At 47.2% G+C, this 15,268-nt stretch overlaps 1 protein-coding gene across 1 annotated transcript in view; it reads right to left on the bottom strand.

Annotated features, from left to right (window-relative positions):
* SDHA (succinate dehydrogenase complex flavoprotein subunit A) overlaps positions 1–15,268 on the bottom strand; it is a 213,106-nt gene that overhangs the window by 108,119 nt on the left and 89,719 nt on the right. Inside the window, 1 exon segment of the mRNA XM_030209736.1 lies at positions 9,746–9,914. Within this exon segment, the coding sequence (XP_030065596.1) occupies positions 9,746–9,914 (169 nt within the window).

Here is a 15,268-nt window from a genome sequence, read left to right as displayed (position 1 = left end):
CAGGTCCCGGGGGGGGGGGGGGGGGGGGGGGGGGTATGTGTGTGTCAGCGGAAGTATAGCGAAGGCGTGGACGTCCTTCTTTCAAACATTTTGGACGTCCTGAACTGCCCCCCCCCCCCCCCCCCCCCCCCCCCCCCCAGGGACACACTTGGACTTTTTCACCTGGACTTCCTCTTTTCTAAGGTTGTAGATGGCAATTTATTTAAGGCTGTAGACGGCTATTACACACGTAGCTTGTCTGCATGTATGAAGCCGTCTTTGGCATGTGCAGAGCAGCCACGCATAATGCTTGACTGCTCTGCACTGGCTTCCCCTCCTCAGGAAGGAAATCATGTAGAGAAATAAACTGTAAACTATGATCTCAGCAGGATCGTTTGAATAGAAAAAACTGTCAACGCAAAATACACATAACAGCAAGTAACAAACTACTACTACCAAAATGTTAAGTAACATTCTCCGAGGACAAGCAGGCTGCTTGTTCTCACTGATGGGGGTGACGTCCACGGCAGCCCCTCCCATCGGAACACTTTACTAGCAAAGGCCTTTGCTAGTCCTCGCGCGCCGTCTTCCTGCCCGAACCGGCTCGTGTTCGTCAGTCTTCTTTTGTCCGCGCTCGGGACGGTCGTGTTTGCGCCGTTTCGCGCCCTCTCAAGTTGACCCTCGCGCGTCTTTGAGCTTTTGCTTTAAAAAAAAAAAAAAAAAAAAAAAAAAAAAAAAAGGAACTTGGAGGAAGACCTTTTCGGTCTTTTCCCCCTTTTCCCGTGTTTCCAGTTTTTGCCCTGCTAAGTTTCCTTTCGTTTTCGGGGTAGGCCCCTTTTTGAGGCCTCGGTTCGAGTTTTTCTCTCCCTATTTTTGGTGCCTTTACCGCCATTACGAGTTTTGATTTCGCCGGCTTGATTTTTCCGCCCATGTCATCGAAGTCTTCCAGCGGCTTCAAGAAGTGCACCCAGTGCGCCCGGGTAATCTCGCTCACTGATAGGCACGCGTCATGTCTTCAGTGTCTGGGGGCTGGGCACCGCCCGCAGGCCTGTAGTCTTTGCGCCCTTTTACAGAAAAGGACTCGGGTAGTGAGATTGGCCCAGTGGAACGTGTTGTTCTCGGGCTCTTCGTCGGCAACAGCACCGGGGGTATCGAGTGCATTGACGTCGACAGCTTCAAGACCTTCGACCTCGGCATCGACTGCATCGAGGCATCGACCCTCTGCATCGTCGGTACCGAGACATTGAAAGGCTGCGTCGGTGGTACCAGGACCTCCACTAGTGCTGATGTCGTCGGACGGTGGTGCTTCGACTGGAGTGCAGGTGAGGGCTGTCCATTCCCCTGCTGGTGGCGGTGAGCCTTCAGGTGGGTCTCCCCCTACCCTGAGGGCTCCTGCAGTACAGCCCCCCCGAGACCGACCTTCTTCGGCCTCGGCCCCGAGGAAGCGACAGTTGGATTCTACGTCCTCCTCGTCGGTACCGGGAAGTTCCGATGACATGCTTCGTTTGAAAAAGTCAAAGAAGCATCGACACCGGTCTCCTTCCCGCATCAGTACCGAGAGCTCCGGGTCGCCGAGGGAGTCGGCACCCAGTAGGCATCGGCACCGGGAGGACCGCTCACCCTCTGTTCAGGAGGTGTTGATGTGCTCCACCTTGGACAGCCCGGAACAGCCTCCACGCCCGGAACAGACTGACTTCGACGCCAGCATCGGCTTCCATGTCTTTCTCCACAGCCGCTCTGCACGAGAGTCTCTGGGCCGTTCTCCCAGAGATCCTGGGAGAGATGTTGCGCCCTTCCCCTCCGGTACCGGGGGTGCTTGCGCCACCGGTACCGTCGAGTGAGGCGCCGGCTGGCCCCTTGCCCGGGGTGAGGTCTCCAACATCGGTGCTGCTTGCGGTACCGACTGTGGTCGTCTCCCAGGAAGGCTCCCCGACGACGTCAGCGGAGGGAGCTTCGCCGGTGCGGGCGAGGGAGTCTCTCGACGCTCCCACCGTGGCCGTGTTTCCACTGAGTCGAGTCGGGCACGGCTTCAGACGCAGGTTCATGAACTTGTGTCTGATACCGATGGTGAGGCCTCGTGGGAAGAGGAAGAGGACATTAGATATTTCTCTGACGAGGAGTCTGATGGCCTTCCTTCCGATCCCACTCCCTCCCCTGAAAGGCAACTTTCCCCTCCTGAGAGTCTGTCTTTTGCGGCCTTTGTCCGGGAGATGTCTACGGCCATCCCCTTCCCGGTGGTTGTGGAGGACGAGCCCAGGGCTGAAATGTTTGAGCTCCTGGACTATCCTTCTCCGCCTAAGGAAGCGTCCACAGTACCCATGCATCATGTCCTAAAAAAAGACATTGCTAGCGAACTGGACCAAGCCTCTAACTAATCCCCACATTCCCAAGAAGATCGAGTCCCAGTACCGGATCCATGGGGACCCAGAGCTGATGCGCACTCAGTTGCCTCACGACTCTGGTGTGGTGGATCTGGCCCTAAAGAAGGCTAAGAGTTCTAGGGAGCATGCTTCGGCGCCCCCGGGCAAGGACTCTAGAACCTTAGACTCCTTTGGGAGGAAGGCCTACCATTCTTCTATGCTCGTGGCCAAAATCCAGTCTTACCAGCTCTACACGAGCATACACATGCGGAACAATGTGCGGCAGTTGGCAGGATTGGTGGACAAGCTCCCTCCTGAGTAAGCCAAGCCATTTCAGGAGGTGGTCAGGCAGCTGAAGGCGTGCAGAAAATTCCTGGCCAGAGGGGTATATGATACCTTTGATGTCGCGTCCAGGGCCGCTGCTCAAGGTGTAGTGATGCGCAGACTCTCATGGCTGCGTGCCTCCGACCTGGAGAATAGGATCCAGCAGCGGATTGCGGACTCCCCTTGCCGAGCGGACAATATTTTTGGAGAGAAAGTCGAACAGCTGGTAGAGCAGCTCCACCAGCGGGATACTGCTTTCGACAAGTTCTCCCGCCGGCAGCCTTCAGCATCTACCTCCTCAGGTAGACGTTTTTATGGGGGAAGGAAGACTGTTCCCTACTCTTCTGGTAAGCGTAGGTACAATCCTCCTTCTCGACAGCCTGCGGCCCAGGCTAAGCCCCAGCGCGCTCGCTCTCGTCAGCAGCGTGCGCCTCAGCAAGGCCCCTCGGCTCCCCAGCAAAAGCAAGGGGCGAGTTTTTGACTGGCTCCAGCAGAGCATAGCCGACATCAACGTGTCAGTGCCGGGCGATCTGCCGGTCGGGGGGAGGTTGAAAGTTTTTCACCAAAGGTGGCCTCTCATAACCTCCGACCAGTGGGTTCTCCAAATAGTCCGGCAAGGATACACCCTCAATTTGGTTTCCAAACCTCCAAATTGCCCACTGGGAGCTCAATCCTACAGCTTCCAGCACAAGCATGTATTTGCAGAGGAACTCTCCGCCCTTCTCAGCGCCAATGCAGTCGAGCCCGTGCCATCCGGGCAAGAAGGGCTGGGATTCTATTCCAGGTACTTCCTTGTGGAAAAGAAAACAGGGGGGATGCGTCCCATCCTAGACCTAAGGGCCCTGAACAAATATCTGGTCAAGGAAAAGTTCAGGATGCTTTCCCTGGGCACCCTTCTTCCCATGATTCAGGAAAACGACTGGCTATGTTCTCTGGACTTGAAGGACGCCTACACGCACATCCCGATACTGCCAGCTCACAGACAGTATCTGCGATTTCAGCTGGGCACACGTCACTTCCAGTACTGTGTGCTACCCTTTGGGCTCGCATCTGCGCCCAGAGTGTTCACAAAGTGCTTGGCTGTAGTAGCAGCGGCGCTTCGCAGGCTGGGAGTGCACGTGTTCCCCTATCTCGACGATTGGCTGGTAAAGAACACATCCGAGGCAGGAGCTCTGCAGTCCATGCAGATGACTATTCGCCTCCTGGAGCTACTGGGGTTTGTGAAATTATCCAAAGTCCCATCTTCTCCCAGTGCAGAGACTCGAATTCATAGGAGCTCTCTGCTGGACTCTCGGACGGCTCGTGCCTATCTCCCAGAGGTGAGAGCCAACAACTTGTTGTCCCTCGTCTCGCGGGTGCGAGCGTCCCAGCAGATCACAGCTCGGCAGATGTTGAGATTGTTGGGCCACATGGCCTCCACAGTTCATGTGACTCCCATGGCCCGCCTTCACATGTGATCTGCTCAATGGACACTAGCTTCCCAGTGGTTTCAGGCTGCTGGGGATCTAGAAGACGTGATCCACCTGTCCACGAGTTCTCTCAAATCCCTGTATTGGTGGACGATTTGGTCCAATTTGACTCTGGGACGCCCCTTCCAAATTCCTCAGCCACAAAAAGTGCTGACTACGGATGCGTCTCTCCTGGGGTGGGGGGCTCATGTCGATGGGCTTCACACCCAGGGAAGCTGGTCCCTCCAGGAATGCGATCTGCAGATCAATCTCCTGGAGTTATGAGCGGTCTGGAACGCTCTGAAGGCTTTCAGAGATCGGCTGTCCCACCAAATTATCCAAATTCAGACAGACAACCAGGTTGCCATGGGGGCACCGGATCTCGCCCCTGTGTCAGGAAGCCGTCAGCATGTGGCTCTGGGCTCGCCGTCACGGCATGGTGCTCCAAGCCACATATCTGGCAGGCGTAAACAACAGTCTGGCCGACAGGTTGAGCAGGATTATGCAACCTCACGAGTGGTCGCTCAATTCCCGAGTAGTGCGCCAGATCTTCCAGGTGTGGGGCACCCCCTTGGTAGATCTCTTTGCATCTCGAGCCAACCACAAGGTCCCTCAGTTCTGTTCCAGACTTCAGGCCCCCGGCAGACTGGCATCGGATGCCTTCCTCCTGGACTGGGGGGAAGGTCTGCTGTATGCTTATCCTCCCATACCTCTGGTGGGGAAGACTTTGTTGAAACTCAAGCAAGACCGAGGCACCATGATTCTGATTGCTCCCTTTTGGCCGCGTCAGATCTGGTTCCCTCTTCTTCTGGAGTTGTCCTCCGAAGAACCGTGGAGATTGGAGTGTTTTCCGACCCTCATCACACAGGACGAAGGGGCGCTTCTGCATCCCAACCTCCAGTCTCTGGCTCTCATGGCCTGGATGTTGAGAACGTAGACTTTGCCTCTTTGGGTCTGTCAGAGGGTGTCTCCCGCATCTTGCTTGCTTCCAGGAAAGCTTCCACTAAGAAGAGTTACTTCTCTCTATGGAGGAGGTTTGCCGTCTGGTGTGACAGCAAGGCCCTGGATCCTCGCTCTTGTCCTACACAGACCCTGCTTGAATACCTTCTGCACGTCTGAGTCTGGTCTCAAGACCAACTCTGTAAGGGTTCACCTTAGCGCAATCAGTGCTTAACATTACCGTGTGGAAGGTAAGCCGATCTCAGGACAGCCTTTAGTTGTTCGCTTCATGAGATGTTTGCTTTTGTCAAAGCCCCCCGTCAAACCTCCTACAGTGTCATGGGATCTCAATGTTGTTCTCACCCAGCTGATGAAACCTCCTTTTGAGCCACTGAACTCCTGCCATCTGAAGTACTTGACCTGGAAAGTCATTTTCTTGGTGGCAGTTACTTCAGCTCGTAGAGTCAGTGAGCTTCAGGCCCTGGTAGCCCAGGCCCCTTACACCAAATTTCATCATAACAGAGTAGTCCTCCGCACTCACCCTAAGTTCTTGCCAAAGGCTGTGTCGGAGTTCCATCTGAACCAGTCAATTGTCTTGCCAACATTCTTTCCCCGTCTTCATTCCTGCCCTGCTGAACGTCAGCTGCACACATTGGACTGCAAAAGAGCATTGGCCTTCTATCTGGAGCGGACACAGCCCAACAGACAGTCCGCCCAATTGTTTGTTTCTTTTGATCCCAACAGGAGGGGAGTGACTGTGGGGAAACGCACCATATCCAATTGGCTAGCAGATTGCATTTCCTTCACTTACGCCCAGGCTGGGCTGGCTCTTGAGGGTCATGTCACGGCTCATAATGTTAGAGCTATGGCAGCATCGGTGGCCCACTTGAAGTCAGCCACTATTGAAGAGATTTGCAAAGCTGCGACGTGGTCATCTGTCCACACATTCACATCTCATTACTGCCTGCAGCAGGATACCCGACGCGACAGTCGGTTCGGGCAGTCAGTGCTTCAGAATCTGTTCGGGGTTTAGGATCCAACTCCACCCCCGTAGGCCCATGTTTTATTCTGTTCCAGGCTACACTCTCAGTTAGTTGGAAAAATTGTTAGGTCAATCTCAGTTATGTCCTCGCCGTTGCGAGGCCCAATTGACCATGTTTGTTGTTTTGAGTGAGCCTGGGGGCTAGGGATACCCCATCAGTGAGAACAAGCAGCCTGCTTGTCCTCAGAGAAAGCGAATGCTACATACCTGTAGAAGGTATTCTCCGAGGACAGCAGGCTGATTGTTCTCACAAACCCGCCCGCCTCCCCTTTGGAGTTGTGTCTTCCCTTGTCTTTGTCTTGCTACATATGGGACTGACGAACACGAGCCGGTTCGGGCGGGAAGACGGCCGCACATGCACGGTGCACATCGGCGCGCGAGGACTAGCAAAGGCCTTTGCTAGTAAAGTGTTCCGATGGGAGGGGCTGCCGTGGACGTCACCCCCATCAGTGAGAACAATCAGCCTGCTGTCCTCGGAGAATACCTTCTACAGGTATGTAGCATTCGCTTTACAGAAATTCCTTGACATCTGGAATACTGAAGGAGAAAAAAAAAAAACATATGGTTCCCCAAGGCTAAAAGAAGGTCCCCATGAGAATAGACCCACAGAAACAGAAAAATATAAGAAACTGACATGCTGTCATAATCTCCAGTGGACATACATTGTGCCTTTTCTAAAGTGTAAAAGTCATTTTTTATTTTATTTTATTTATTTTATTTATTTGAGAATATGACAGAATAGGAGAATCATCCCCAAACCATCCACTGGGCTATGAGGAACATAACAGTTCAACAGATACTGCTTCGCTACCTAACTCAGGAATGAGAGGAGATGAGCACCCAATTTAGCAGACCAGAGAAAGGAGATCTTCCAACAGAACACACCATAATACACAATAGTGGGTGCTGAACACACAAAGACAAGTGCCCAAAACAGTTGCTCTAAGTAAAAGAGCACAAATCACTATTCATACCAAACCAGTTAGACAGCCCCCCCCCCCCCCCCCCCCCCCCGCATGAGAAAGGCTAGAAGCATGTGCTGAACTGCCAGGCAGGACCAGTGCAGCTACTGGCCGCAAACCTGAAAGGCATGAGCAAATAGAACAACAGATGGGCGAAAGGTAACACAGTCCCAGAGATTATCAGGGCTGGCACAGGTCTAGAACCCTAGAATACCAGAATACTATAGCACAGCAGATAAAACAATAAAACAGACTGTAAAAACAGACCCTCAATAAATAAGGGTGTAAATTCTAGGAGAATACAAAGGGAAAGAAACCTGAACCATGTAGAGAAACATTAGATCATGACCTGGCATTATACAGAGACCAGAGAAATTCTAAATAACTTGTGTCTGCATTAGTCAGCTTTCTGAAGGCAAACAAGACACTCTCAACAAGTAAACTGTATTAGTATAAAACCAATATGTTATGTCCTTGCAGATTTCCAATTCTAGAAAAAAATATTAGATTTGGTCCGTACACCATACAAACTGTAGGGAAGTACAGACAGTTTCCATGCCCCATTTAGATGCCAGAGAAAATAGTATATTGTGTCCTTGCAACACCCAGAATCTAAAGAAATTAATTATTTTATCCTGCATATACAGAATCTGGTCGTATCAGATTCTGGCAGCTTCGATGCAAGGAAAGGGAAAGCACAGGACAGAGTACTGGAGCTTCCCGCTCCAGACAAACACAAAACATGGCAGTCTGCACTCTAGCTCACTTCACCATAAAGCAGCTGAAAGAAAAAAAAAAAAAAAAAAGAGGAGTCTGTCCCCGCACACTCAAACCTCTCATTCTGCAATGGCTGTTCATCCTTCAAAGTAACAGCGCAAAAGGCAGAGGAAATTTTCCCCCCTCCAGAGGAGACCTCATAGCACTACCGAAGAGGCTGCCGGAACAATAGCAGACTGCTATCAGAAAGATCTGCGCTGCTCCTTCACAGCTACAAACAAAATGGCAAAGTTTCCCGCCGAAAACCTAAGCGGTGTAGAAAGTCACTGATGCCATACTGAAAACTGGCATAGCTTCGCTAAACCAAGAAGTCCTCATGCTTCTACACTGTTTGTTTTTAAAAGGAACCCCATGGCTTGTTTGTTTTTTAACTGAACACCTGTCCAGAACAACCACCTGATGCTTGAACCCAAAACCAGAACAGAGGAAGAGGAACTGTAACATGCTCCCGAGCCCAAGACACTGCATGGAGACAGCCATGACAGCAGACTAAAGCCATTGCACCTGCCTGCTTTTAGTTTAGTCTTATTGTTATAATTTTTATTAATTATTTATATACTTATTACAGAAATTATCATACTGCAAAAGTGTAATACAGCCATTAAATACTCATTACATGAGAAAAAAAAAAAAGGAAAATAATAATTCAACAAATTGTCTAAATAAAGACAGATATTGGCTTCCTTAGACCCCAATAATGGGGGGGCAGGAAATAGTGAAGATATACAAAATCAAAACATATAGATGAAAATTTTGGTTCCGTCAGTCCCAGTAAACTCTTACTCTATCGTTGTTTAGTGTCTAGGAAGGTCTGAAGCTGATCAGGCATATAGTATATATATTTAACTTGATTCAACCTGATGACACATTTACAGGGGTAAGCCAGGAGGAAAGAACCTCCCATATCCAATACTTTTGACCTCATAGATAGAAACTTTTTACGTTTTTCTTGTGTGGATTTGGTCACGTCCGGATAAAGCCAGATCCTTTGGCCTGCAAATTCTCGATTAGTAGATTTAAAGTAAAGACGCATTACTGCGTTTAAATCCTGTTGAAATACAAAGGAAATTATCAATGTCCCCCTTTCAGGTGATTCCTCAATTGTTTGCTCCAAAATGGCTGTGACATTTTGTAAATCAATAGAATTTTCTGTCCCGACTTTTTTCATCGTACTAGGTATATAGTAGATTTTATTCAAAGGAGGAAATACTTCTTGATTTAGTTTAGTTTTATTTTATTTTAATATCATAGTGGCTGTTCCCTGCGGCACTGCAAACTCCCTTCCCTCGAAGGGGTTGAGGCCAGCACAGGACCACAGTCCATCCTGAGCCCTCAGGCATACAGGGAAAGCTCGGAGATAGGAGGGGGGAGGGACCCGGACACCCGAGTGTAGCACTCCCAAGGCATTAGAGAACCCCCGCGGGCCTCAGCCTCTGCCAACCAAAACAGCGCAGATGTATAAGAGAAAAGAAAACTTCAAACTTATTAGACTGAAAAGCTCTGGTAAATGTACCTATTTCTAACAGAAATTAGAAAACAGAATAGACATTTTGAGACCAAGGGGCTCACCACATCTACCACCTGCTGGAGACTGAGAATACTGAGGCTCTTATTGGCTGCCTCAAAATCAGTCTTCTCAGTCTCCACCTGCTGGTAGGTGTGCACAACCCATCAGTCATTCTGGGCCGGTCCGGAGGGACGCTAAGGAATTTTTTTTTAAATCTTGCCTGACCTTTGTGGTACTTTTTGTTTTTCCTGCGATTTCCAGTGGAATATGAAAGTTTAATAAAATGAATATTTTATTTCTTTTGTGGTTCTTGCAACTAACAAAACAGTAGTACACGTATGAAAATTGATTAAGATTTTTCAACATCATAATAAAAATCTAGATTCGTTTATGTTCAAAATACAAACCTTCCTTCCCGGATTTCAATAGTCATAGAACGTGACACCACATCTCTAGAAGCAAGATCCTTTGCAACAGGGGCATATCTTTCCATAAATCTTTCACCTTCACTGTTGATCAGAATGCCTCCTTCACCACGGCAACCTTCTGTTATAAGGCAGCCAGCACCATAGATACCTACAATGCAGAATAAGATTACATAGTGCAATTATTTCATATCCAAATATTTCTATTAAAATTAATTTAGAATAAATTATGTACCTTTGTTTTTCCTTAAATGTAGTGTTTTCACTATTAAAAGAGTTTATTTGCTAACTTCAGGAATTAACCACCCTAGCCTCTGATTAAATTGTATCTGAGCAAGTGGGGGGGGGGGGGGAGCATACTAGACTTTGTGTTTCTGATGTTATAATGGGTGATCATCTGGCACCCAGTGTTCACTGAATGATGTGGTTAAATATTAAGACATCACTTGATTACTGTAATTTGATTTGGGCTGTTCAAGGGGGTCGTTGAAAAAAACTTCAAACAGTACAGAATACAGCTATAAGACTGATTTTTGGTTTATCAAGATTTGATAGTGTCTCTTCGGCTTCACTGGTTGTTTATTGAAGCTCGAGTTCTGTTTTAGTGTGTTTCTCTTTAAAGTGTTACAAAGGCAGATTCCTAGTTATAAGCTTGCTCACTTTTGTTTTGTGTCTTCTTATGAGATATGATGTTGACAATTTCTTTGCACTTCTATCAGCTAAAGGTGGGGGTGGGGTGAGAAAGATTACTATTCTTTGATATATCTTTGGCAGTTCAAGGAACACGATTACGGAAAGATGTTGCTAGACTGTTTTCCATCTCAGTCTTATCTTTCATTTAGGAAGGGCATAAAAACCTACTTATTCAAAAAGTTTGCAATCTAGCTGGCTTCTCCTTGTCTGTGGTTTAAGGCTTCCCAGAAAATGGTCTGGTTTTCTTGATGATTGTAACCCAATTAGAACTGAAAAGGTGTTAACGTGATATAAGCCAAAATGTAAGAAGGTTCTAGCCTTCAAAAAACTTTCAAGATGGGGAGATTACCTCAAGGAGTTGTTAGCCAGATGAGAATATCTAAGAAAAGGAGAAAAGAAATGGGCAAATCTGAAAGGTGCTATTTATTTAAAAGGGTAACAAGTCTTTTTATGAGAGTAAATAAAAATAAGAAAAGAAAGCCACTTTGGTTCTCAAAAGAAGCAGCTGAAAAGGTAAGGAAAGAGAATAATAAGCAACAATATCAGAAGAAGCTAGTAAGGTACTCAGGAAAGATAAGATGCAAATAGAAGGAAAAAAATAGCCAATACAATAAAATTGGGGGGGGGGGGGGGGGGGGAGGGACTTTTTTTTTTAAAGATATTAGTGATGGGAGGAAGTGCAAAAGTCAAGAGTTACAAGGAGGAATATGTAGAAGATAGTGACAATAAAGTTGAATTGCTTAAATGTTTCTGTTCTGTAGTCACAAGTGAAGGGCCAAGGCTAGGACTGTGAATGACAAATGCACATAAGGAATGAAGTGAATGATTTTCAGAAGCCTATGTTCATTAGGAACTGGCTAAACTAGAAGCACACAAAGCGAGAACTAGATAGATACATCTGAGGATGCTACTGAAGGAACTTAGGAAAAGTTCTTGTGGCTCTGCTCTCTGTACTTTTCAATGATTCTTTCGAGTTGGGAGTGGACCCAGAAGACTGGAGAAAGGTGGAAGAGAATGTACAAAAAGCTGGGCACTACAGGGTGGTTAGTCTGATTTCTGTGGTCCGTACACAAATGGAAATGCTTCTAAAACAGAGAAACTGCAGTTTCTGGAAGCCAATGGATTACAGGACCCAAAGCAACGTTATTTTACTAGAAGTAGGTCTTGTTAGCATAGTTCTCATTAAAGACTGGGCTACAATGAACAAAACTTTCTGGGATGTGCAAAATGTTTCAGTTACATGTCCCTGCGAGGTCTACTTACTATCACACAATATGCTAATTCATTAAAGAATGCACTGGAACATTTATAGATGTCATGTACCACTTCAATAAAAATTCCCGCACTTCATCTGGCCCTTCTGCCTTTGCCTAATTCTACCAAGGTGCCAACTAAGATACTGCACAGTTTTGCACCACATTCACTGCTGTGCCTTTTAGCTCTCAACAGGTGTACAATGAGGGACTGGACTACTGTTTTGAGGTGGAGGGAGAGAGACTGAGACTGTCAGTTGCCAAGAAAACCAATAAGACACAGTGACTTCATTGGTAGTGCAGCTGGGTACTTACAAATTACTGAGCAAAAACTGTTTTCACCAATTACAAGCACTGTCCAGATCAATACTGTTTCTAGAGATTTAACTGTCAATGTTTTTAACTTCTAGCTGGTTTCTCATCTAAGCTTGAACGGCATTCATCAAGCTGAATCAGTGGTGTCACTAGACAAATATATTTGAGGGGACACAAGGGGGTTGGGGGAGGAAAGTCAAAGTGACATTTCTGCACATCACACTCCTTCCCCTTCCCCCCTTTAAATCACCTATAGCTATAAGTCCCACATCTTTATCCAGTTTCAGCCATACAGAGAACAAGTATTGTTTCATAGCACTATTCAATTAATTCTTCCATATGGGAATGAAGTCCAGAGATAAAGAGCACTGGTTCTCAACCCAGTCTGGTTTTCAGGATATTCACAACGAATATGCACGAGACTGATTTGCATAACAAGGCGCAGTATATGCAAATCTATCTCATGCATATTCATTGAGGATATACTAAAAATCTGACTAGTTGGATGTGCTTTGAGGACTAGGTTGAGATGCACTTCTACAAAGGATGGGACAGAAACTGAGTATAAACCCGTCACTCCCAGTTCTGTAAACCAGTACACACTCCCCAATAATGAAGCTAGAACATAATTCAGCAAACAAAAATATACAATTATTAAAACTCTAGTATCATCTTAGGAACACACTCATCTTCCAATGGAAACACAAAACCCTGCAAAAAAGACACTCTGAACTGAACTAACAATTCCAAAACAGTACTAACTCTCAAGTCAAACTGCAACAACTCTACCTGTGAAAAGGCAACACTGCAAATATTGCACCAGTCCCTAGAAAAATCAACATACCTCCTAATGGAGAAACTCAACAAATCAAACTACTAGAGATCCCTACACAGGAACTACACATGAGCTGAATCCTTCATCTCAGGCACACATGTAAAATATGGATAAATCCTCATCTAAACAAAATAAGAGATCATAAATTAGAAGCAGAAAATGCAGACAAAATTGAAATAGAAACTCCCAAAAAAGATAGACTGAAGTGTAATACTGAAAAAAAAAACTGAAATGCATTTCATCCTGTATTTTGCAAATGTATAAAAACAGATGTGCACAAATTCCCTAAAAATGTCACAATTTTTTTTCTACCTTTGTTGTCTCATCTTATTTCTCTGTTCTCCATTTTTCTTGTCAGTCTTCTAGATTCTTTTTCAGGGCCTCCATTTCTTCTCTCTTATTGTTGTCTTCCATTCCTCCTCTACATGTCCCTGACAGAGTTTCCTTTTTTTTCCTCTTTTCTCCCTTTCTACTCAATCAAATCTATTTTACCCTTAATTTCCTGTTTTTCACCCTCATCTTCACCTTTTCATCTTTCACTTACTTTCTAGATATCCATCTCTCTCGCCCCTTCACCAGAGCTCCGTCCGTTTCTCTCTGTCCTATACCCCTCTATATTTAATGTACTACCTATCATATTCCTTCATTTCTATTCTCTGTACTTATCACCTTTCATCTTTTTCTTGCCATTTCTCTTAATTACCTTATCATCTTCTTTTAGCTAGACGTCATTTCCCCTTTTTCCTCCATATACTCACTTCTCTAGGCCTTCCATTCACACTTGTGAACAAACATGTGGATAAAGTGAGCCGGTCGATATTGTGTATCTGGATTTTCAAAAGGCATTTGAGAAGTACCTCATGAAAGAGTACAGAGGAAACTGAAGAGTCATGGGATAGGAGGTAGTGTTCTATTGTGGATTAAAAACTGGTTAAAAGAAAAAACAGAGATTAGGGTTAAATGGTCAGTATTCTCAACGTAGAAGGGTAGATAGTGGGATTCCCCAGGGGTCTGTGCTGGGACCGCTGCTTTTTAAACATATTTATAAATGATCTACAGATGGGAATAACTAGTGAAGTAATTAAATTTGCTTTTGACAAAAAGTTATTTAAAGTTGTTAAATCCCAAGAGGATTGGGAAAAATTACAAGCAGACCTTACGAAGACTGGGCATCCAAATAGCAGATGACATTTAATGTGAGCAAGTGCAAAGTGATGCATGTGGGAAACAGGAACCCGAACTATAGCTACATAATGCAAGGTTCCACATTAGGAGTCACCGACTAGGAAAGGGATCTAGGCGTCATCATTGATGATACATTGAAACCCTCTGCTCAGTATGCAGTGGCGGCTAAAAAAGCAAATAGAATGTTAGTCATTATTAGGAAAGGGCTGGAAAACAAAAACGAGGACGTTATAATGCATTTGTATCACTCCATGGTGCAACCGAACCTTGAATATTGTGTTTAATTCTGGTCACCGCATCTCAAAAAAGATATAGTGGAATTAGAAAAGGTACAGAAAAGGGAGATGAAAATTATAAAGGGGATGGGAAGACTTCCCTATAAGGAAAGGCTAAAGCAGCTAGGGCTCTTTGGCTTGTAGAAAAAATGGCTGAGGGAAGATATGATAGAGCGGTGATGGCGAACCTATGGCATGCGTGCCAGAGAGGGCACCCAGAGGCCTCTCCTTTGGCACGGCCGTCGTCGCTGGTCCGCCCACGCTCCCTCCCTCCCAGCACCAGATCGCCGGCCTCCCGCCCTCCCTCCAACCCAACAAGCATCAGGCCGCCCGCCCATCCTCCCTCCCTCCCAGCACTAGGAGCCCCCCTTCTCCTGTGAAATTTAAAAAGCGTACCGTCCTCGGGGTTGGCAGCGTGCAGCGGCAGCGAAGCACATGTTCTTCGCTCGGCGCGCCTTCGGCCTTCCCTTCGGCGGGACCAAAGCTTGAGAGACAGAAGGGAAGGCCAAAGGCACGCCGAGCGAAAAACATGTGCTTCGCTGCCGCTGCACGCTGCCTTAACCCCGAGGACGGTACGCTTTTTAAATTTCACAGGAGGAGAGGGGTTCCTGGTGCTGGGAGGGAGGGAGTACAGGCGGGCGGGCGGCCTGATGCTTGTTGGGATGGAGGGAGGGCGGGAGGCAGGCCTGGTGCTGGGTGCTGCTGGGTGGGAGGGAGGCCTGCTGCTGGGTGCTGCTGGATGGGAGGGAGGCCTGATGCTGGGTGGGAGGGAGGGCAGCAGGCGGGACCAGAGCTTGAGACACAGAAAGGAAGGCCGAAGGCGCGTCGAGCGAAGAACATGCGCTTCGCTGCCGGTGCATGCTGCCTTAACCCAGAGGACAGTACGCTTTTTAAATTTCACAGTAGGGGTGTTCCTGGTGCTGGGAGGGAGGGAGGACGGCCGGCCGGC

Source organism: Microcaecilia unicolor, chromosome 1 (assembly GCF_901765095.1).
Source record: "Microcaecilia unicolor chromosome 1, aMicUni1.1, whole genome shotgun sequence".
Classification (NCBI taxonomy): domain Eukaryota; kingdom Metazoa; phylum Chordata; class Amphibia; order Gymnophiona; family Siphonopidae; genus Microcaecilia; species Microcaecilia unicolor.
Note: the sequence above shows the minus strand (reverse complement) of the source record. Positions and strands in the feature narration are given on the sequence as shown.